This window comes from Macrobrachium nipponense, chromosome 23, assembly GCF_015104395.2.
Source record: "Macrobrachium nipponense isolate FS-2020 chromosome 23, ASM1510439v2, whole genome shotgun sequence".
Classification (NCBI taxonomy): Eukaryota; Metazoa; Arthropoda; class Malacostraca; order Decapoda; family Palaemonidae; genus Macrobrachium; species Macrobrachium nipponense.
The window spans coordinates 1,243,778-1,268,777 of record NC_061090.1 but is presented as its reverse complement, the minus strand read 5'-3'; the positions used below and the strand labels follow the sequence as shown (position 1 = coordinate 1,268,777).

The following is a 25,000-nucleotide window of genomic DNA, read 5'->3' as shown; positions in this document are numbered from 1 at the left end:
CCCGTTGCTAGATGACCAATTGGTTCGTAACCACGTAAAAATATCTAATCCTTCGGGCCAGCCCTAGGAGAGCTGTTAATCAGCTCAGTGGTTTGGTAAAACTAAGATATACTTAACAAACATCACATTAACTATTTACTTAACCAAAATAGCTGCATAATCCCTGGATAATGCTTGGAAGAATAATTGAACTTCCTCTGGAACAAACCCTGTTAAGGAAAAGACTTACCTCAATTGCAAAATAAGTTATTTTGCAACATGATTGTGATCAGACGTCATTTTTGGTGCCCTCTTAACATTTCTCAATTTTACTTTGCAGAATAAAGGCAAACGCCTGCAAGAAGGTGCCCACATCAATAGGTCGCTCTTGGCTCTCGGTAACTGCATCAATGCCCTAGCTGAGGGCAGGGCAAAATACGTCAATTACAGAGACTCCAAATTAACCAGGCTACTAAAAGTGAGTTTGATCTCTTATTCTTTTTGTCTTATCTGTACTTAGATGGACTCACATAGGCAGGATGTATATTCCACCTCTCCCAAGGGGTAATGTTCTATTCCCTTCTATTCTCTTTGCAGGACGCTCTCTCCGGGAACTGCCGAACTGTGATGATAGCCCACGTGTCCCCCTGTCACAACCACAGGGAGGAGACCCGAAACACGCTCGTGTATGCAGACAGGGCCAAAAATATCTCCAAAAATGTGAGTGAAAAGGCGTCTGGGTCTTGGTATGTGCCTGCTGTTACTGTCTCGGGTTCTTAACTCTTTTTATTTATTGTTATTGTATTTTTTTGTAAATTTCTTCTACACACATATCTATCTATCTATAGACGTAATATATATAATATATATATATATATATATATATAATATATATATATATATATATATATATATATTATATATATATTATATATATATGTTATATATATGATAATATATATGATATATATATGATATATAATATATATATGTTATATATATGTATATATATATATATATATATATATATATGGATATATATATATATATATATATATATATATATATATATATATATATATATATATATATATATATATATATATATATGGATATATGATATATATATATATATATAATATATATATATATATATACTATATATATTTACACGTATACTAATGTTTATATATTAATTTATATAAAAATATACACATATAATATACACTAATATATACATACGTATATATACTGTATACACACACACTTGTAGTACATACGTTCAGTTCCTCGTATTTCTCTTTTAAAGTTGTGGTTTTTCTTTCGCTCTCAAGCTGTAGTGAGCGAAAAAAAAAACCAGGCAAGCGATATAAAATTCGCTGTCATACTCTCGATACCTTTAAGATTCTCCGCCATTGACGGGCGCGTTCAACTCTACTCCAACACCAGGTGCGGAAAAACGTCCTGGACGTCTCGTACCACGTCTCGCAGTACCAGACGATCATCGCCGAGTTGAAGGACGAGATAGACAGGCTGAAGGGGAAGATCGAGACCGGTGCGGTGGCGGCGGAGGACGACGACGACGAGGACGACGGGACGAAGGAAGAAGAGCGTCAGGCTAATAACGAGAGACTTCGGAAACTGAAGTCGGATCTCATCGACCACTTCAGGGAGCAGATGAACTTGAGGTCCGTTTTTGCTCCCTTTGCAGTTTCTCTCTCTCTCTCTCTCTCTCTCTCTCTTTTAAAGGAGGCTATCGAGATGGCTGTTTGTCCGTTCGTCCGCATTTTTTCTGTCCGCATTTTTTTCTGTCCGTATTTTTTTTCTGTCCGTATTTTTTTTTCTGTCCGCATTTTTTTTCTCTCCGTAATTTTCCCCGTATTTTCCTGCCCCACATTTTTTTTCCGTATTTTTTTCCTTGCCCGCATTTTTTTTTTTCTGTCCGCTGTTTTTCCCGTATTTTTCTGCCCGCAATTTTTCCCTGCCCAGCATTTTTCTGTCCCGCATTTTTTTCTGTCCGCATTTTTTCTGTCCGCATTTTTTTCCTGCCCGCATTTTTTTCTGTCCGCTATTTTTCCCGTATTTTTTCTGCCCGCATTTTTTCCTGCCCGCATTTTTTTCTGCCATTTTTCTCGCATTTTTTTTCCTGTCCCGCATTTTTTTTCTGCCCGCAATTTTTTTCTGTCCGCATTTTTTTGTTTTTTCTGTCCGCATTTTTTTCTGTCCGCATTTTTTCCTGCCCGCATTTTTTTCTGTCCGCATTTTTTTGTCGGCATTTTTTACTGTCCTCAATTTCTATCCGCTCTTTTTCTGTCCACATTTTTTTCCTTCCGCATTTTTTCTGTCCGCATTCTTTCTTTCCGCCCCCAGATCTCAGAAACTACTGAGGCTAGAGGGCTGCAAATTGGCATGTTGATCATCCACCCTCCAATCATCGGACATACCAACTTGCAGCTCTCTAGCCTCAGTAGTATTTATTTTCATTTAAGGTTAAAGTTAGCCATGGATCGTGCGTCTGGTAACGATAGAGGACATGTCACCACCAGGCCGTGGTTAAAGTTTCATAGACCACCGAAAGATTGATCGATTTCCGGTGGTCTTGATTATACGCTGGACAGAAAACTCTATTGCGTCACTTACACTTGTTTTATGTTATTAATTTCAGTGGGCAGTAGTTCATTTTGTTTTCTTTTCCTATTTTTTTGGTATTATTCTTTGTGTTTTTCGTTTGCTTGATCATTCAAAGAGCTGCTCTCCCCGGACGCGGTATTAGCTATAGACTATCTTTTCTCACCGTTTTCTATATCAAATTGCTCGATTTTTTCTGAAGTCCTATATATGCTTACTTGGCAGTATTTCAGAAGGATATCTTCGAAGCGCAATAACCTTTTATTCCCTCATTGTTTTGCTCCAGAATTTGTATTCAAGTAATGCCTCACGTGTTTAAATAGCATTGATCTTCCCCGCTCCTTCATTTTGGGGGTTAGTGCCGTCAGTACACCTCGTGGGGTGCGCTTTAGGCACCACCAAAGGTTCTTTGTAGCGTCCCTCCGGTCGCTAGCTGCAACCACTTTCATTCCTGTTTTTAACTGTACCTTCATTCATATTAACTTTCTTCCATCTCCTATAGTAGATTCACATTAACCGTGCATTTAATGTCTAGGCCAGTCCTTTACGACGCTCCTGGTTGGCTGTTGATAAGCCAATCACAGGGCTGAAAAGTGGAAGCTCTCAGTCTCTCGAGAGAGTTCACTTGGGTAGGATCTATGTTCCACTTCTCCTGAGGGATATGGTCTTTCAAAAGTATCCCTCAGGAGAGGTGGAACATACATCCTGTCTATGTGAACTTTCGAGAGAGACTGAGAGTTCCCAGCCCTGTGATTGGCTTATCAACAGCCAATCAGGAGCGTCGTAAGGGACTGGCCTAGACATCAAATGAACGGTTGATGTGAATCTACTAAAAAGCTGTGAGGTTCTCCTCCAGGTACACCTTTCAAACCTACCTACTCCGCAGTGTCCTTGCCAGCGCTGAATGACCGCGTCGGTCCCAAGCTCTGACGTTCCATTTCGTTTTAGAGTAAACTCGGCCCTTGTTTTCAAACAGGAACAAACTGATGGACATCGACAGCAACATCCTGGCCCTGTCGATGGAGTTCGAGAGGCAGAACCTGGTGGTCACCGAGTGGGAGACGGAGAAGGCCCGTCGGATCAAACGCAAATCGGAGCAGGAGAAAGGACCCCAGGGCGAGCAGATCATCGACATGGATCCTGAGAAGGAAAAGGGTTAGGATCGAAGTTGCTCTGTGGTTTTTGTCCTACTAGTTTCTGTTCGTCGGAAGTGGTAGCAATTGTATGGTAGCATTTGGGGGACAAATCTTAATGTTGCTTTTGATCGTAGGAAGTTGTAGCAATTGGGGGGAAGTCTTTCAGTTTTGGTTCATAGGAAGTGATAGAAATTGGGGGGCAAATCTTTATATTTCAGTTTAGTTCTCAGGAATAGGTAGCATTTGGAGAGCTAGACAAAGATGCAGGTGGTTTAGATCCTATTAATATATGTTCATGCGTGCGCATTTAAAAAGGTTTAAATATGCCATCACGAGATGTAACCTATGAACCGCGCCTTCAGTATGGTACGTGAAGGATTCCAAAGTTACGCAAGAAAATTAGTGAACAAAGTAAACATCAAACGCCAGGGAAATCATGAAGGAATTCATCTTTATATAAAAATAGTCAGTTCTTGCTTCATGCTGTATCTATGCATATGTAGAACTTCTACTTATATTGTAGGCAATATACACAGTATGTGATCCATTTAGACATATATGCACATGCATGTATGTATAACCGAATCACGAAAGTTTGGAATGTAATAAATGCATAAATAAAGGTATAAGCCACGAAGGAAAGATAAACAACGGAGTAGCTGCAAGATCTTTCGACTCAACGTCCTTTACTTAGCAGACGAGTAAAGGACGTTGAGTCGAAAGATCTTGCAGCTACTCCGTAGTTTATCTTTCCTTTGTGGCTTATACCTTTATTACATGCATGTATGCATAATTATAGATATGTACCTTATGTGGTACAAAGAAAGGAAGGCGAGGTATACTCATTTGCGTAACAGCAAAAGATACATACATATACGTATATATTTATATATATATTATCTTGTCTTCCCCCTCAGAGGAGGAGAGCGAAGACGAGGAGCCCGAAGAGGTCACGCAGGCGTGGGAAGACCTCATGTACCTGCAGAAGGAACAGCAGAGATACACTGACATGAGGGACAAGGTCGAGCAGGAGCTGCTGGAGGTGAAGGAGAAAGCTCAAGACATGGAAGAGGTGAGAGGGAGCGGTCGCTTTCTTCGGCCATTTGTTTGTCGAGGGATTTCATCGATGTATTATTATGTTTCCTTTCTTTTGATTTATTTACTTACTTGTATATTATTTTAGTTATTTGTTTGTTTATATTTTTGTATATTTACTTTTTGAGTTATTTATTTAGTTGTTTATTTGTATGTTTATTTATTTTTTATTTTTATATGATTATCTATTTATATATTTTTCGTTTATTTATGTATTTATATATTTCCTTTTTGTTGATTTATTTACTTATATATTTTTCTACTTTTGTGTGCTATATATATATATATATATATATATATATATATATATATATATATATATATATATGATATATATATATATATATATATATTATTTATATATTTTACTTATTTAGTTATTTACTGACATATTTATTTATTTAGTTATTTTTTTTGTATACTTGATTTATTTATATATTTATTTATCTATATTTTTTCGTTTATGTATTTATATATTTCCTTTTTGTTGATTTGTTTACTTATTTATGTTTTTTTTTCCATATATTTTTTTTTTGTTATATATATATATATATATATATATATATATATATATATATATATATATATATATATATAAATATATATGTTTATATATTTACTTATTGAGTTATTTATTGACATTTTTATTTATTATTAGTATGATTTATTTTATTTTATATAATATGTTTATTTATTTATATATTTTTTTCGTTTATTTATGTATTTATATATATCTTTTTGTTGATTTTATTTGCTCTTATATATAAATTTATATTTTATTTTATATTTTATTTTGAGTTGTTTATTGAGTTTATATTTATTTAGTTATTTATTTGTATAATTTATTCATTTATATATTTTAATATGTTTATTTATTTATATATTTTTTCGTTTATTTTATTGTTGTATTTTGATTTTTTAATATGTATTTATTTATTTATTCATCTATTTTAGATTTTTATTTATTTATTTCCTATTTAGTTGTTTATGTTTATTTTATTTACTTATTTATTTATATATTTACATATATATTTATTTTTTTACTCATTAATTTTACATATAAGTATTTGCTTGGGAAAGCGCAGAATTAAAACACAACACTTGGCAAGTTCAGTTAGTTTTAGTAACGGTGTAAGTTCAAATATTTTTGGGAACAGTGTAAAATAGCTAATCCTTTATTTTGTTTATACAAATACACGACACTGTCAGATACGACTATTGCCAGACAGCTCTTTCACTCTTTTGAAATGTAACTCATTCTTATGTTTTTTTTTTTTTTTTTTTTTTTTTGCAAGCGTATAATACTACGCTGTGATGAATTTAAGAATTCACGTAGGTTATTTGTATATTACTCAAAGATTCCATTCGAGACGTAATTCACTTCGAACTGGATGAGCGCGCGTTTAGTCGTCCAGTTAACTGATTTCAAAACAGGCGTATTTCGTCAGTCCTAAACAGCCACCTCTGTAGCTTTGTTTCAGTCCATTTCATCCATTCTTTTTTATTTTGTATCTCAGTATTGGCCCCGTGAATTATAGTCGTCGTGGTTTTGCAGAGGTGAAAGTGATTTTTTTCACCTTTTTTATTTTAAACATTTCACACTCTCGTGACGCAGACTACCTGTCTCAAATTGGCCATTTTTCCCCATTTTTGAAATACTTCACTATCTCGTGACACTGATTACCTATTTCAAATTGTCCATTTTTCCCTTTTTTTTAAACACTTCACTCTCTCGTGACACTGACTACCTGTCTCAAATTGGCCATTTTTCCCCTTTTTTTTAAACACTTCACTCTCTCGTGACACTGACTACCTGTTTCAAATTGGCCTTTTTTTCCCTTTTTTGTTCCCTTTTTTAAAAACACTTCACTTATCTCCGTGACACTCGGAACTACCATGTCTCAAATTGGGTTCCAATTTTTTTTTTTCCCCATTTTTTTTTTCAACCATTTGCACCCCCCCCCTCTCCTCGTGACACTGACTTTCTGTCTCAAATTGGCCAACACCTCAGGCGACTCTCCTCACACAGCTGTTGTCCAATCGCAAAAGGTGCCGGAAGCGACTGAGGCGATGCCGCAGGGTCGTGCGAAGGTGCAAGGAGGTAGGGAGGGTGGCACTGTTCTTCAGTGCCATTCTGACGGCCGCGGTGTGTTCGGCTGCTTGGTGGAAGCTATCCATTTCCAAAGGGAAGCTCTCGCATATCCTAAAGTAGATTCACATGTACCGTGCATCTGATGTCTAGGCCAGTCTCTTACAACGCTTCTGATTGGCTGTTAATAAGCCAATCATAGGGCTAGAAACTCTCAGTTTCTCGAGAGAGAGTTCACATAGGCAGGACGTATGTTTCCCCCTCTCCTGAGGGATGATACATCTTTCAAAAGTATCCCTCAGGAGAGGTGGAACATACATCCTGCCTGTGTGAACTCCCTCGAGCGACTGAGAGTTTCCAGCCCTGTGATTGGCTTATCAACAGCCAATCAGGAGCATTATAAGGGACTGGCCTAGACATTAGATGCACGGGTGATGTGAATCTGCCACCATAGCTACCATCCCTTACGCTGCATGACTGCCGTAGAGAGCGAGCTTCTCCTTGGGCTTCTTTTGTCTTCGAATACTTGTAGGATTCGAAAGCATCATTCTTTATTGCGCTTATGGTTGGGACTTTCTGAAAGCCGCTTTCTTTTGTAAGATCTTTTCCCTATGTGAACGGTGCCTTGGTCTGCGGGACAGGTTGAAGCTACACCAGTAAATGCTCTTAGAATCTGGTAGAATTGTTTAGATTTTGAAGTGGGAATGTTGATTTCTAAAAATAATCTTATGCCTTTTAGATTTATCAGGAAAAATGAATTTTCCTGAGCCTTTAGAAAATTTCACTGCCATGAAGTTCAATTTTCTTAGATGCAATTGATGCTTTTGGAAGAATTTTACCTTAGATAATGGTGCTTATGTGGAAGAAAAGCTTAAATGTTGCCATGCAGTATATCTTAAACGTCCTTCATCTTCGTGTATTCCATCTAGTACAGGGGTTCTTAACCTTTTGATAACTCCAGATCCCAACAAATTGCCCAATATATTTCCATACCCCTTTGCTTGAGTCCACTTAAGGCCAATTTGTTGACAGTATAACATAATATACTTAGTTTATGCATACTTTATGTAAGAATAGCTTGGAAAAGAACATACATGAAAATCAAAAGTATTTAAAGTTTTATAGTTATTTATTTACAAAATGTACCCATGTATACATTGACACGTTAAAATCAAATATATACAAATATCCAGAGATCAAGTCCCAGACCCCCAGCATGTGGTTCTCATACCCCCCCCCAAGGGGTATGGATACCCCCTGTTAAATACCCCTGCTCTAGTATGTATATCCAGTTCTGTTCAAGACCCCTTCTGGTATAGCTTTTACTTGGCCTGTCAGTAACCTGATGGTCTGTGCCTTTGGTGTTGGTCTATTATCAACTTCCTCATGTCGCTTATCTTAGCTTTATCGAGAACTTTGATGTTTCCCTCAACCCTCAGTAGGTGGCATTGGTTGGGTTCCCGTTGGCATATTCCCGAACTGTAACCGAGTACCGGGACCTTCCCTGAAAAGAGTAGGATCCTGTATCTGAAAGACTAACCATCGAATCTTCTTGAAAGTCATCTCATTGTGTTTCTAAGACCCAAATTGCACACTGGATTTAATGTTGAACTAACCCAACCTAACCTAATCTAACCTAACTACCCCCAACCTAACCTAACCTAACCTAAGCCTCCCAACCTCACCTAATTACCCCCAACCTCACCTAACCTAACCTAAACCTAGGGACATGGCCAAAAAACCAGGGCTGGTACAATGCTAGTATACATCTCGGGAATATGCTTCCGTTGCCATATGTTTTTGCGTCCCTTTCCTCATTAGCGTTTCTTGTTTTAATTGTGCATCCTTTGTCTTCAAAATCGATCCTGTTTAGTTTCGTGTTGGTAGCTGGATTACATATACCTTGGCTTCTGTTGTCCCAGGAATGTTCGTTTGCTATGAAACCGTTTGTCCTAAGCCGTTTGATACTAAGGTAACATGTAAGCCACGCTCCAAGACTGACGTGTTATCCTGAGTGCCTTATTCCTATTCTTCTTCAGATGGTGAAACCTATTCATATGACACAAGCCCACCAAAGGGCCATTGACTTGAAATTCAGGCTTCCAAAGAATATGGTGTTCAATGGTTGCCCAATATGGTGTTCATTAGGAAGAAGTAAGAGGGCTTAAAGGAAAATAGTACATAAAAAAAGATATCCTACTTATCAAAATATAGAAAATAAATCTATAAATAGATAAAAGTGTATTCAAATGCAAGGAGAATAGTATTAGTGGTCATTCATTGCATCTTCGCTCGGACTTTTGAAGTTCTGTGGGAATTCAGTGTTACAGATAAGGCAGCAGCCTCCTTCTTGTATTAAAACCTATAACAAATGAAGTCGGTTTTCCTGCATGAGGTGCATCCATATAGAGAGTATTATTAAGTAGTTGGCAGTGTGTGCTTTGAAGCTTCAACACTTCTGCTGTCCCCAGAGTGTGGCCTTTGTCCTAACTTAATGTCCTTTAGGCAGAATGTGAGAACTTGAACTTGGTTCAAACCTGGAAGTCAATTAAATTAATCCCATTTTGCTGTACTTTGAGTCAGAAATACATACATACATACACACACACACACACCACACACACACAAACAAAAAAATATATATATATATATATATATATATATCTATATATATATATATATATATGTATATATATATCCATAAGGATATATGGTTGGTTTGTTGCTTATTACATTTTCAGGGCCTGCTTTTCATATCAAAGCTTTAGAAAGTATACATTAAAACATCATAAAAAGACTCGGACTAGAAAATAAATTTTTGCGAAAAGCAAGCAACAAAAATATCCAAATTTAAAAAAAAAAAAAAAGACAATTTAGACCATTCAAATGCTTTGCGATGTCCTCCTCCAGTTCCTTATAGTGATATTTTGACTGTTGATTGCCACATCCCTATCCTTTCAATTATATATATAGTATATATATATATAGATATATAAATATATATTATAATATACATACAAACATAACATAACAATCATACATTACATCGAGCTACAAATGTCCTTTCAATACTCTAATTCGCTCTAACCTTGGAATTATATTTTCTATATATGTTAACCGAAGGGGTATTTTTTTTAGTCGGATAAAAAGAAATTTGTTTATCGACTAAAAAGTTCCCCAATCTTTTAACATATAAGAAAATATATTAATTCCGAGATAGAGCGAAGTAGACATTAAAAGACCATTTGTAGCTCGATGTATATATATGAATCATGGGAATATGATATCACAACACACACACACACACACACACATATATATATATATAATATATATATATATATATATATATATAATCTATATAATATATATATATATATATTATAATATATGTATATATATATATATATATATATATATAGATATCTATATATCCTATATATATATGTATAAAATAAATAAAATATATATATAATATATATCTATATATATATATATATATATTATATATATATATTATGATATATCCCTATATATATATCTATATATTATATATATAGTATATATATATATATCTATATATATATTATCTATATATATATAATATATATATATAAATATATATCTATATATATATATATATATATATATAATTATATTATATATATATCATTGACTACTTGGAAGGAGGACTACCAACTCTGCTGTTTTCAGACTGAGAACGAGGTCAGGTGCAACTGCTTGGGGTTGGGGTAGCTTTCTCCCCCCCTCCCCCCCCGTTGGGCAGTCATTCTGGAACAGACATAACGGCAGCGAAAAGTCACGAATAAGGGATCTTATGAATAGGCCTAGGAAGTAACTAACTAGCTACACACTCCCCTTGGGATATTTCCCTAATGCTTAAGACGAGTTTTTTGTTCGCTCGCTAACTCAACGACCGGAAATGTCTATGCTGAGCTTCCCTCCTAAAGTCAGCTGATGTTAGGAGCAAGATGGCTGCCATTTCTAGCTAATAAAGTAAATTTGAATTGGCAAGGATGCGAGGCGATATAAAAAAGTAACAGTATAAGTAATATATGTATAGTATGTATATATATCTATATATATATATATATATATATATATATATATATATATATAATAGATATATATATATATAGAGAGAGAGAGAGAGGAGTGTGTCTCTCTCCAGTCAGCAATATCACAGTATTTCAGAGGGTTCCATGATACATCTAAGTAGAATACCATAGTTTATTTAAGAAACATTTCGCACACAAAAAACACAGTGCATCATCAGTCTGTGAAAATAGAAACAATTACATTATCAAAGGAATTCACAATAAATACTAAAAATATTACAAAATTAAAATACTGTAAAAGTTAAAAGTTAAAAATTTAAAAAAACAGTGCAGAAGAACCAAAAGAGAGAGAGAACTGAAACACCAACCATTCAGGCTGTTGCATAGCTGTTTTCTAGTTTGGGACGCCAGATTTTGCCATTCCTTCTCAGTCTCTATTCTGGATGGTTGGTGTTTCAGTTCTCTCTTCTCTCTGGTTCTCTTGTTCTTTTGCATTGTTTTTCCAATCTTTAACCTTAATCCAAACCTAAAAACCTAATCAACACCCCACCTCCCACCTAACCTAACACCACCCCCACCCCACAACTAACCTAACCCCACCACCCCACCCCCAACCTAACCCCTAATAATCACACCCCCAACCTAACCTAAAACCCAACACCCCCACCTAACCCTAAGTATCAACCCCACCCCACCTAACCTAACCCCACCACCCCCACCTACCAATAATAATCACACCCCCACAACCCCTAACCTAACCCCACACCCCCACCTAACCTAATATCACACCCCCAACTACCTAATAATAAACACCCCCACCCCCTAACCAACCCTAATAATCACCCCCCCCACCTCCCAACCTAACCCTAACCCCAACACCCCCACCCCCTAACCTAATAATCACACCCCCACCTAAACCTAATAATCAACACCCCACCCCTAACCTAAACCCCACACCCCCACCTAACCCTAATATCACACCCCCACCTAACCTAACCCCGCCACCCCACCCCACCTAACCTAATAAATTCCCCACACCCCCACCTAAACCTCCCCATAACCCCAACACCCCCACCCCTAACCCTAATAATCACACCCCCACCTAACCTAATTCACAACCACCTAAACTAACCCACACCCCCACCAACCTAAACCCCTAATAATCACACCCCCACCCTAACCCCTAACCCAACACCCCCACCTAACCTAATAATCCACACCCCCTCCCCAACCTAACCATATCACACCCCCCTCACCTAACATAACCTAATCACCCCCCACCTCCAACCTAATATCACACCCCCACCTAACCTATCCATCACCCCCCACCTAAACCTACTATCACACCCCCACCTAACCTAATATCACACCCCCACCTCAACTAATATCACCACCCTCACCCCCTAACCTAACCCCACACCCCCCCACTAAACCGAACAATCACACCCCCCACCTAACCTAATATCACACCCTCACCTAACCTAACCCCACACCCCCACCTAACCTAACTATCACACCCCCACCTAACCTAATATCACACCTACCTAATATCCACACCCCCCCACCTAACCTAAACACCCTCACCTCCTACTAACAATCACCACCCCCACCTAACCTAATATCACACCACCAACCTAACCCTAATAATCACACCCTCAACCTAACATACCCCCACCACCCCCCTAACCTAACACCCCCACCTAACCTAATATCACCACCTCAACCTAACCATAACCCCATCACCCCCCACCTAACCTAATATTCACACCCTCACCCTAACCTCCTAACCCACACCCCCACCTAACCTAACATCACACACCCCCACCTAACCTAAACTATCACACCCCCACCTAACCTAATATCACAACCCACCTAACCTAACACACCCCACCTAACCTACCCCACCAAAAACCCCCCAACCTAAACCTAATTATCACACCCCCTCCCTAACCTAATATCAAACCCTCACCTAACCATAACCCCCACACCCCCACCAACCTAAACCTAACATCCACACCCCCCACCTAAACCTTAAATCACACCCCCCACCCCCTAACCTAATATCACCCCTCAACCTTAACCCTAAAACCCCCACCACCCACCAAACCTAACCTAAATTCCACACCTCCACCAACCTTAAAACCCCACACCCCCACCTAACCTAATATCAACCCCACCCCAACCTAACCCAACCTAACCAATTACACCCCACCTAAACCTAACCCACACCCACCAACCTTAATAAACCTAATATCACCACCCCCACCAACCTAACAAATAAACACCACCCCACCTAACCTAATATCAACCACCAACCCAACCAACCTAACCCCAACCGCCCCAACCCCCAAACCCCTACCCCAAATAATATCACACCCCCACATAACCAACATCAACCACCCCCTACCTAACTAACCCACACCCCCCACCTTAAACCTAATATCACACCCCCCACATAACCTAATCACACCCCCACCTAACCTAAACCCCACACCCCCACCCCCTAACCATAATCTCACCCCACCTCAACCAAACCTAACACCACCCCCACCTAACCTAATTACCACCCCACCCCCCACCACCTAAAATCCCCACACCCCCCACCTAACCTAATATCACACCCTCACCTAAACAAAATCCCCACACCCCCACCTAACCTAAAAATCACACCCCCCCCAACCTAACCCTAACCCCACACCCCCACCTAACCTAATATCACACCCTTTCACCTAACCTAACCCCACACCCCCACCCCCAACCCTAACCCAATCCTACAACCCCACCCTAACCTAACCAACCCACACCCCCACCTAACCTAATATCACACCCCCACCTAACCTAACCCACACCCCCAACCCTAAACCTAAACCCCCACCACCCCCACCTAACCTAAAATAACACCCCCACCTAACCTAACCAATTAAATCACACCCCCCCCACCTAACTACACCCCCACCACCTAACCTAACCATCACACCCCCACCTAACCTAATATCACACCCTCACCTAACCAACCCAACCCCCCCAACCCCCAACATCAACTAATAATCACACCCCCACCTAACCTAACCCCACACCCCCACCTAACCTTAATATCCCACCCCACCTAAACCTAATATCACACCACATAACCTTAAGCCCCACACCCCCACCTAACCTAATATCACACCCCCAAAATAACCTAAATCCACACCCCCCCCACCTAACCTAACCCCACACCCCCACTAACCTAATATCACACCCCCACCTAACCTAACATCACACCCCCACCTAACCTAATATCACACCCCCCACCTAACCTAACATCACCCCCACCACCTAACCTAATATCACACCCCCCACCCATAACCTAAACACACCCCCACCTAAACCTAATTATCACCCCACCTCAACCTCCTAACCTAACCCCACACCCCCTAACCTAATATTACCACCCCCACCTAACCTAAAATCACACCCTAACCTAACACACCCCCACCTAACACCCCTAATATCACACCCCTACCCTAACCTAACATCACACCCCCACCTAACTATATCACACCCCCACCTTCAACCTAACCTATCACCACCCCCACCTTATAACCTAACACACCCCCTAACCTTAATATCACACCACCTAACTAAACACCCTACCTAACAATATCACACCCCCACCTAACCTAATATCACACACCACCAATAACATAATATCACACCCCCACCTAACCTAATATACACACCACCTACCATAATAATCCACCCCCACCTAACCTAATCACACCCCCACCAATAACACCTCCTAATTATCACACCCCCACCCTAACCTAATACTCCCCCACCACCAACACCTAACCTAATATCACACCCCCACCTAACCTAATATCACACCCCACCAAAACCTAATATCACACCCCCCACCTAACCTAACACCCCCACCCCCTAACCCTAACACCCCCACAAACCTAACCTAATATCACACCCCCACCTAACCAACATCAACACCCCCCAACCTAACCTAACCCCAACCCCACCCCAACCCTCCTACCAACCCCTAAATATCACACCCCACCAACCTAATAACCCCACCCACCCCCACCTAACTATCACACCTCCCACCTAAACCTAACCCCACACACCCCCACCTAACCTAATATCACACCCCCACCTAACCAATAAGACCCCAACCACCCTCACCTAACCTAACAACACCCCCACCTAACTAACTATCACACCCCCAACCCAACCTAATATCCACACCCCCACCTAACCTAATAATCACACCCTCACTAACCATCCACACCAACCCACCTAACCTAATATCACAACCCCACCTAAACCTAATATCCACACCCCCACCTAACCTAATAGCAACACCCCCACCAACCTAATCACACCCCCACCTAACCAATATCCACCCCACCTACCTAAAAACCTAATAATCACACCCCCTCCCACCTAACCTAATATCACCCCACCCTCACCTAACCTAACCCCACCCCCCACTCCCCACCATAACACTAACCAATCACACCCCCACCTAACCTAATATCACACCCCCACCTAACCTAATCACACCCCTCCAATAACCTATAACACCCCCCACCTAACCTAAATATCACACCCTCTCCTACCAAATCAACCCCACCCTCACCTAACCTATCACCCCACCTAACCTAATAACCCCACCACCCCCACCCAACCCAAATAAGCCTAACCAATCACACCCCACCTAACCTAATATTCACAACCCCCCACCTAAACTAATATCACACCCTCAACCTAACTAATCACACCTCACCTTACCTAATATTCAACCCACCCCCTACCCAACCTAATATTCACACCCTCACCTAACCTAAATCACACCCCACCTAACTAATATCACACCCCCACCCTAACCTAAATCACACCCCCACCAACCTAAATCACAACCCCCACCTAACCTTAATATACACCCCCACCTAAACCCATTACACCCCCACCTAACCTAATATCAAACCCCACCCTAACCTAACCAAAGCACCACCCCCCACCTAACCTAACCCCATCACCCCCACCCCAACCTAACCAACCCCCTAACCATCACACCCCCACCTACCTAATATCACCACCCCCCTAACCTACATACCCCCACCACCCCCCACCTAACCTAATTCATCACATCACCTAACCAACACACCCCCCACCTAACCTAATATCACACCCCCACCTAACCTACATCACACCACCTAAACCAAATCACCACCCTAACCTATCTAATAATCACCCCACCCTCACCTCAACCTAATATCACCACCCTCACCTAAACCAATAATCAAACCCTTCACCTAACCCTAAATAATCACCCCCAACCCCCCACCCTAAACCGAATAATTCCACACCCCCACCTAACCTAATCATCACACCCCCACCTAACCTAATATCACACCCCCCCTAACCTAACCTCAATATCACACCCACCTAACCTAATATAACACCCCCCACCTAACCTAAATCACACCCCCCTAACCTAAGACCACACCCCCAACCTAACCCTACATCACCACACCCCCCCCAAACCTAACCCTAAAATCACACCCCCACCACCTAACCAACCCCACACCCCCACCTAACCAATATCACACCCCCCACCTAACCTATCACACCCCCACCTAACCTTAAATATCACACCCCCACCTAAACCTAACATCACCCCCACCTAACCTAACCCCCACACACCTACTAATAATTCACTCACCTCTACCTAATATCACACCCCTCCACCTAACCTAACCCCACACCCTCCCACTAACCTAAATATCACACCCCACCTAACCTAATATCAAACCCACCAACCACCTAACCCTTTCACCCCCCACCTAAACCTAAACCACACCCCCACCTAACCGACCTATCACACCTAAACCTAATTATACCCCACCTCAACCTAACCTAACCCACACCCCACCAAACCTAAACCTAATAATCACACCACCCCCCCCACCTAACCTAAACCCATAACCAACCCCCAACCTAACAACCCCCATAACACACCCCCACCTAACCTAAATCACACCCCCTCCCCAACCCATAAACCTAAATCCACACCCCCAACCCATCCTAAATCCACACCCCCACCTAAAACCTAAAACCCCACACCCCCAAAACCTAAACCCTAAATCAAACCCCACCCCAGGAACCTAACATCACACCTCCACCTAACCTAACCTAACCCACACACCCCCACCTAACCTAACATACACCCCCACCGAACCTAACATCACACTACCTACCACCCACCCCCACATAACCTAACCTCACACCCCCACCTTAACCTAACCCCACACACCCCCACCTAATAACCTAACCCCATCACCCCCACCTAACACCCCTAACCTACACACCACAACCCCCACCTAAACTACCCCACACCCCACCATCCTAAACCTAATAACCCACAACCTACCATAAAACACCCCACCCCCAACCTAACCTAACATCACCAACCAACCATAACTAACCAACACACCACCCCCAACCTAACCTAAACATCACACCCCCCACCCAACCTAAACCCCTAAACATGGACCACCCCCACTAACCTAACATTCACCACCCCCACCTAACCTAACATCACACCACCTTAACCTAACCCCATCACACCCCTAACCTAACCCACACACCCCCCATTAACCTAATCCCCAACACCCCCTACCCTAACCAAATCAACCCCACCCCCACCTAAATCCTACACCCCCACCCCACCTCCCCCACATAACCAACATCACACCCCCATTCCTAACCTAACTATTCACACCACACCTAACCTAACACACACCCCCAAATAACCCCAACAATCACACCCACCACCTCCTAACAGGCCACACCCCCACCTAACCTAAGGGGGCCCACACCCCCCCCCTAACCTAACCCCACACACCCCCTACCTAACAACTAACCCTCACACCCCCACCTAACCTAACCCCACACACCCCCACCTAAAACCTAACCCACACCCCCACCTAACCTAACCCCACACCCCCACTAAACCTAACCCCACACACCCCCACCTTCCCTAACCCCAACCCCCACCTAAACCTAACCCCACCCACCCCCTCAATAAACCTAAACCCCACAACCCCACCAACCTTAACCCCACACCCCCACCTAACCCAACCCCACACCCCTTCCTAACCTAACCCCCACACCCCCACCTAAACCTAACCCCACCCCCCCACCCCACCCCTTACCAACCCCCACCAACCAACCCCCACCTAACCTAAACCCCAACCCCCACCCCCACTAAACCCCCGGTAAACCTAACCCCCACCCCCAAACCTAACCTAACCCCACACCCCCACCTAACTAACCCCACACCCCACCTTACTAACCCCCACACCCCCACCTTACCTAACCCCACACCCCCACCTACCTAACCCCACCCCACCAACCAAATTACCTAAAACCCCCCACACCCCACCTACCTAAAAAACCCCACACCCCAACCTAAAAAACCTAACCCCACACCTTACCTAAACCCCCACAACCCCCAACCTACCTAACCCCCACCCACCCCAAACTTACCTAACCCCACACCCCCACCTTACCTAACCCCCACACCCCCACCTTACCTAAACCACACCCCACCTTACCTAACCCCCACCCCCCACCCCCTTAACCTAACCCACACCCCCCACCTTACCTAACCCCACACCCCCACTTACCTAACCCCACACACCAACCTTCCCACCTAAACCCCACACCCCACCTTATTAACCCCTAACCACACCCCCACTTACCTAACCCCACACCCCACCTTACCTAAACCCCACACCCCCACCTTACCTAACCCCACACCCCCCACCTTACCTAACCCCCACACCCCACCTACCTAACCCCACACCCCCACCTTACCTAACCCCACACCCCCACCGGTACCAACCCGCACAACCACCTTAACCTAACCCACACCCCCACCCCCCCCCCTTAGGGGGGCCTAACCCCACACCCACCTTACCTAACCCCACACCCCACTTACCGTACCCCACACCCCCACCTACCTAAACCCCACAACCCCACCTTACTAACCCCACACCCCGACTTTACCTAACCCCCACACCCCCACCGGGGGTTAGGTAAGGGGGTGGGGGTGTAGTGTTAGGTAAGGGGTGGGGGTGATGTATATATCGGTTAGGTGGGGGTGTGGGGTTAGGTAGGTGGGGGGTGGGTGTTTTAGGTAAGGTGGGGGTGTATGGGTTAGGTTAGGTGGGGGGTGGGGGTGTAGGTTAGGTAGGGGGTGTGTTGGGGTTAGGTTAGGTGGGGGGTGTGGTGTTAGGTTAGTTAAGGTGGGGGGGTGTGGTGTTAGGTTAGGTGGGGGTGTGTGTGGTGTTCAGGTTAGGTGGGGGTGTGGTGGTTGGTGGTTGGGGGTGGTGGGTTTAGGTTAGGTGGGGGTGTGGTGGTGGTGTTAGGTTAAGGTGGGGTGTGGTGTTAGGTTAGGTGGGGGTGTGGTGTTAGGTTAGGTGGGGTGTGGTGTTAGGTTAGGTGGGGGTGGGGGTGTGGTGTTAGGTTAGGTGGGGGTGTGGTGTGGTGTTAGGTTAAAGGTGGGGGTGTGGTGTTAGTAAGGTGGGGGTGGTTGGGGTTAGGTTAGGTGGGGGTGTGGTGTAGGTTAGGTGGGGTGTGATGTTAGGTTAAGGTGGGGGGTGTGTGGTTCAGGTTCGTAGGGGGTGTGTGGTCGTAGGTAGGTGGGGGGTGGGGTGTGGTGTTAGGTAAGGTGGGGGTGTGGTGTTAGGTTAGGTGGGGGTGTGGTGTTAGGTTAGGTGGGGGTGTGGTGTTAGGTAAGGTGGGGGTGTGGTGTTAGGTTAGGTGTGGTGTGGTGTTGGGGGTTGGTTGGTTTAGGTTAGGTGGGGTGGTGTTTTGGTAAGGTGGGGGTGTGGTGTTACGGTTAGGTGGGGGTGTGATGTTAGGTTAGGTGGGGGTGTGGTGTTAGGTAAGGTGGGGGTGTGGTGTTAGGTTGGTTGGGTGTGGTGTTAGGTTTGGTGGGGGGTGTGTATGGTTAGGTAAGGTGGGGTGTTGTGGTTGGTTTTAGGTTAGGTGGGGGTGTGGTGTTAGTTAAGGTGTGTGTTGTTGGTTAGGTTAGTGGTGGGGGGGGTGTGGTGTTAGGTAAATGGGGGTGTGGTGTTATGGTTAGGATGGGGGTGTGGTGTTAGGTTAGGTTTTTCAGTATGGTGTGTAGGTAGGTGGGTAGGTGTGGTGTTAGGTTAGGTGGGGGTTGTTGGGGTGGTGGTTAGGGGGGGGTGTGGGGGTTGTTAGGTTAGGTGGGGGTGTGGGGATTCAGGTTAGGTGGGGGTGTGGTGTTAGGTTAGGTGGGGGTGTGGGGTTAGGTTAGGTGGGGGTGTGGTTTTAGGTTAGGTGGGGGTGTGGTGTCACCATACCCCCACCTAACCTAACACCCCACACCCCCACATAACCTAACACCACAATTGAGTAGTTAGGTTAGATTAGGTTAGGTTCGTAGGATTAGGTTATGCTAGGTGAGGTTGGGGGTAGTTAGTTTAGATCAGGTTAGGTTGGGAAGGTTAAGTTAGGTTGGGTTAGGTTAGTTGGGAAGGAGAAAAGGAGGGAAAGGGATGTGGTTGTCTATGGAATCTAGGATGGCTACGGAAGCCTCCAGACTATCTTTGGGCATCAGAGAAGGAGGGAAGGGGACGTGGAGTTCTAGGGATTCTATGACGACTACGGAATCCACTAGAGTATCTTTGGGTATCAGAGAAGGAGGGAAGGGGACGTGGAGGTCTAGGGCTTCTATGATGCCTATGGAATCCACCAGAGTATCTTTGGGCATCAGAGAAAGAGGGAAGGGGACTTGGTGGTCCAGGGCTTCTATGATGCCTACGGAATCCACCAGAGTATCTTTGGGCATCAGAGAAGGAGGGAAGGGGACGGGGTGGACGAGTTCCTAGGGACTCTATGGGTCGAATTACGGAATCCACCAGAGATCTTTGTCATCGAGAAGGGAATGGAGGGAAACTTGAATGGTGTAGGGCCTTCTATGATGCCAGGAAATCCACCTAGAGTATCTTGGGCATCAGAGAAGGAGGAAAGGGAACTTGAAGGTGTAGGGCTTCTATGATGTTCGGATCTAGAGGGATCTTTGTAATCAGAGGAAGGGAGAGACGTGGTGAGGGTTCTATGAGATACGGAATCACCAGAGTATGGGCATCAGAAGGAAGGAGAAAATTGAAGGTGAGGGTTCTAGGAGACTACGGAAATCACAGAGTATCTTTGTGATTAGGTTCTATTCCAAGAGGACCAGACTGTGTTTGGCCATTAGGTCTCATTCCATCGGGACCAAGCTGTCTTCGGCCATCAGGTCTCTTTCGTTGACGACCAGGCCTTCTTTGGCCACCTGGTCTGTTTCGTGGAGGACCAGGCCTTCTTTGGCCAGCAGGTCTATTTTGTGGACGACCAGGCCTTCTTTGGCCATCAGGTCTGTTTCGTGGAGGACCAGGCCTTCTTTGGCCAGCAGGTCTATTTCGTGGAGGACCAGGCCTTCTTTGGCCAGCAGGTCTATTTCGTGGACGACCAGGCCTTCTTTGGCCACCAGGTCTCTTTTGTGGACGACCAGGCCTTTTCTTTGGCTAGCAGGTCTATTTCGTGGAGGACCGGGGTATCTTTGTCCATCAGGTCCCATTCCTGGAGGACCGGGGTATCTTTGTCCATCAGGTCCCATTCCTGGAGGACCAGGCTCTTTTTGGCCATCAGGTCCCATTCCTGGAGGACCAGGGTATCTTTGGCCATCAGGTCCAATTCGTGGAGGACCAGGGTATCTTTGTCCATCAGGTCCCATTCCTGGAGGACCAGGCTCTTTTTGGCCATCAGGTCCCATTCCTGGAGGACCAGGGTATCTTTGGCCATTAGGTCCAATTAGTGGAGGACCAGGGTATCTTTTTGGCCATCAGGTCCCATTCCTGGAGGACCAGGGTATCTTTGGCCATTAGGTCCAATTAGTGGAGGACCAGGGTATCTTTGGCCATCAGGTCCAATTAGTGGAGGACCAGGGTATCTTTGGCCATCAGGTCCAATTAGTGGAGGACCAGGGTAAATTTGGCCATCATATTCAGGATACCCATATGAGTCAGATGGTTTGGTATCAGTGGTATCAGCAGCAGAGCTGCCTTTCCCTTACGCTTTTGCCGTTTGAGTTCCTTTTCCCTCTTCTTCTCTCTTCCTTCTTTTGTCTCTTTTCTTCCTTTTTTTGTCTCTTTTCTTCCTTTTTTTCTTTGTTCCCAAATAATCTGTTCATTTTTAATTCATGGAAGACCATGCTGATGTAATAGACGAGAACTTCTCTATATTCCTCTAATCGTCCTACCTCAACAACAAGCCGATCAGGGGAGTGGAGGGAAGGGGAAGCATGAGAATGAGAGACAGAAGGAGATAATGATGCTTCAGAAAGAGGAACAGAGGGAGAGCCAATGGATTGGACCAACTCTAAAACTATGTCAATGATCTGATTGGCTATCATTTCAAGAGTCTGTATTTGTGAAAGCTCATTAATGTCCCAGTTAGAGGAAAGGAAGGAAGAGGAACCATGAGAACGAGAGAAAAGAGGTGTTGAGGGGTGGAAGGAAAAGAGAAACAAGGGAAGGGAGGTAAGGGAAGGAGGAACAGTGAGGGGAGGAAGGGAAGAGAACAAGGGGAGGAAGGTAGATGAGGAAAGAAACAGGGGAGGCATGGGGTGGAGTAACAGGGGAAGGAGGAGGAGGAGAAACAAGGGAGGCATTGTGGGGGAGAAACAGTTGGAGGAAGAAGAAGAAACAAGGGGGAGAAGGAGGAGAAACAAGGGTGGAGGCATTATTTGGGGGGATAGAAACAGTGGGAGGAAGAGAGAAGCAGGGGGAGGGGGTAGTAGGTGGGGGATGATAGAGGGCAAGGACGAGGAGAAACAAGAAAGAGAGAAGAAACAGGGGAAAGAGGAGGAGAAACAGTGGAGGAAGAAGAAGAAACAAGGGGGAGAGGAGGAGAAACAGTGGAGGAAGAAGAAGAAACAAGGGGGAGAGGAGGGGGAGATAGAGGGCAAGGACGAGGAGAAACAAGAAAGAGAGAAGAAACAGGGGAAAGAGGAGGAGAAACAGTGGAGGAAGAAGAAGAAACAGGGGAGAGAGGAAGAGAAACAGTGGAGGAAGAAGAAGAAATAGGGGAGGGTGGAGAGAAATAGAGGGCAAGGACTGAGGATAGAACGAGGAAAGAGATGAAAAGAAACAGGGGAGAGAGGAGGGGAGAAACCGTGGAGGCAAGAAGGAGAAACGAGAGGAGGAGAAAGAGTGGAGGAAACAGAGAACGAAACAGTGGAGGAATAGAGGGAAACTTTAAGGGGGAGCAGGGGAGAAACAGTGGAGAAGAGAAGAAACAAGAGAAGGAGGAGAAAAAGTGGAGGAAGAAGAAGAACAGAGAGAAAGAGAGAAAACAGAGAGAAACGGAGAGGGAGACGGAAGTGGAGGAAGAAGAAGCAGGGGGAGAGGAGGGGGAGAGACAGGAGGAAGAAGAAGAAAGAAGAACAGGGGAGAGGATGGAGAGAAGAGCAAGGACGAGGAGACAAGAGGAGAAGAAGAAACAGGGGAGAGGAGGAGGAGAAAGAGAGAGGAAGAGAGAAACAAGAAAGAGAGGAGAAACAGTGGAGGAAGAAGAAGAAACAAGGGGAGAGGAGGAGAAACAATGGAGGAAGAAGAAGAAACAAGGGGGAGAGGAGGGGGAGATAGAGGGCAAGGACGAGGAGAAACAAGAAAGAGAGGAGAAACAAGAAAGAGAGGAGGAGAAACAGAGGAGAAGAGAACAGGGGGAGAGAAGAAGAAACAAGAGGAGAAGAAGGAGAAACAAGTGGAGGCGGGGGAGGGGGAGGGGAGAAGTAGAGGGAAGGACAGGAGAAACAAGAAAGAGAGGAGAAAAGAAACAAGAGAGAGGAGGAGAAACGAGGAAGAAGAAGAAACAAGGGGGGAGGAGGAGAGGAGAAAGAACAACAAGAGGGAGAGGAGAAACAAGAGGGAGGAGGAGGAGAAACAGCAAGGAGAGGAGAAACAAGAAAGAGAGGAGAAACAAGGGGAGAGAGGAGGAGAAACAGTGGAGGAAGAAGAAGAAACAAGGGGGAGAGGAGGAGAAACAGTGGAGGAAGAAGAAGAAACAAGGGGGAGAGGAGGGGGAGATAGAGGGAAAGGGAGCAAGGAGAAACAAGAAGAGAGGGAAAAACAAGAAAGAGAGGAGGAGAAACAGTGGAGAGAAGAAGAACAAGGAGAGAGAGAAACAAGAGGAAGAGAAGAAAACAAGAGGAGAGGAGAGATAGAGGAGGACGAGGAGAACAAGAAAGAGAGAGAAACAATAAAAGAGAGGGAGAAAAGGAGGGCTAGAAGGAGAGAAACAGAGAGGAGGAGACAAGAGGAGAGAAGAGAAACAAGGGGAGAGGAGAGATGAGGGTAAGGAAGAGGAGAAACAAGAAAGATTTCGGGGAGAGTAGGAAGATGGAAGTGAGAAGAGAAAGAGAAAGAGAAGTTAGGAGGTCGAGGGAGAGAGATTTTGTAGGAAGGGAGAAAGAGAGAGATTTGGGGAGAGGAAGGGTCAGAAAGAGAGAGAAACAGAGGAGGGTAGAAGGGTGAGAGATTTGTAAAGAAGGGTAGAAGAGGGGAGAGAGATTTGGTGAACGAAGGGTAGAGAGAGAGATTTGGGGGTAGGAAGGGTAGAAAGAGAGAGAGATTTGGAGTAGGAAGTGAGAAAGAGAGAGTTTGGGAGGGGGGTAGGAAGGTAAAGAGAGGAGATTTTGATTTGGATAGAGTGGGTAGAAAGAGAGAGAGATTTGGGGGTAGGAAGGGTAGAAAGGGAGAGAGATTTGGGGGTAGGAAGGGTAGAAAGAGAGAGAGATTTGGGGGTAGGAAGGGTAGAAAGAGAGAGAGATTTGGGGGTAGGAAGGGTAGAAAGAGAGAGATTTGGGGGTAGGAAGGGTAGAAAGAGAGGATTTGGTAGGAAGGGTAGAAAGAGAGAGAGTT

The 25,000-nt window shown here is 44.1% G+C and overlaps 1 protein-coding gene across 1 annotated transcript in view; it reads left to right on the top strand.

Annotated features, from left to right (window-relative positions):
- The window catches only part of LOC135195783 (kinesin-like protein KIF19), a 137,858-nt gene that overhangs the window by 101,545 nt on the left and 11,313 nt on the right, over positions 1-25,000 (top strand). Inside the window, exons 8-13 of the mRNA XM_064222258.1 lie at positions 320-457; positions 577-699; positions 1,429-1,667; positions 3,584-3,762; positions 4,661-4,815; positions 6,868-6,939. Coding sequence (XP_064078328.1) covers positions 320-457; positions 577-699; positions 1,429-1,667; positions 3,584-3,762; positions 4,661-4,815; positions 6,868-6,939 — 906 coding nt within the window. The remainder of the gene's footprint in view (positions 1-319; positions 458-576; positions 700-1,428; positions 1,668-3,583; positions 3,763-4,660; positions 4,816-6,867; positions 6,940-25,000) is intronic.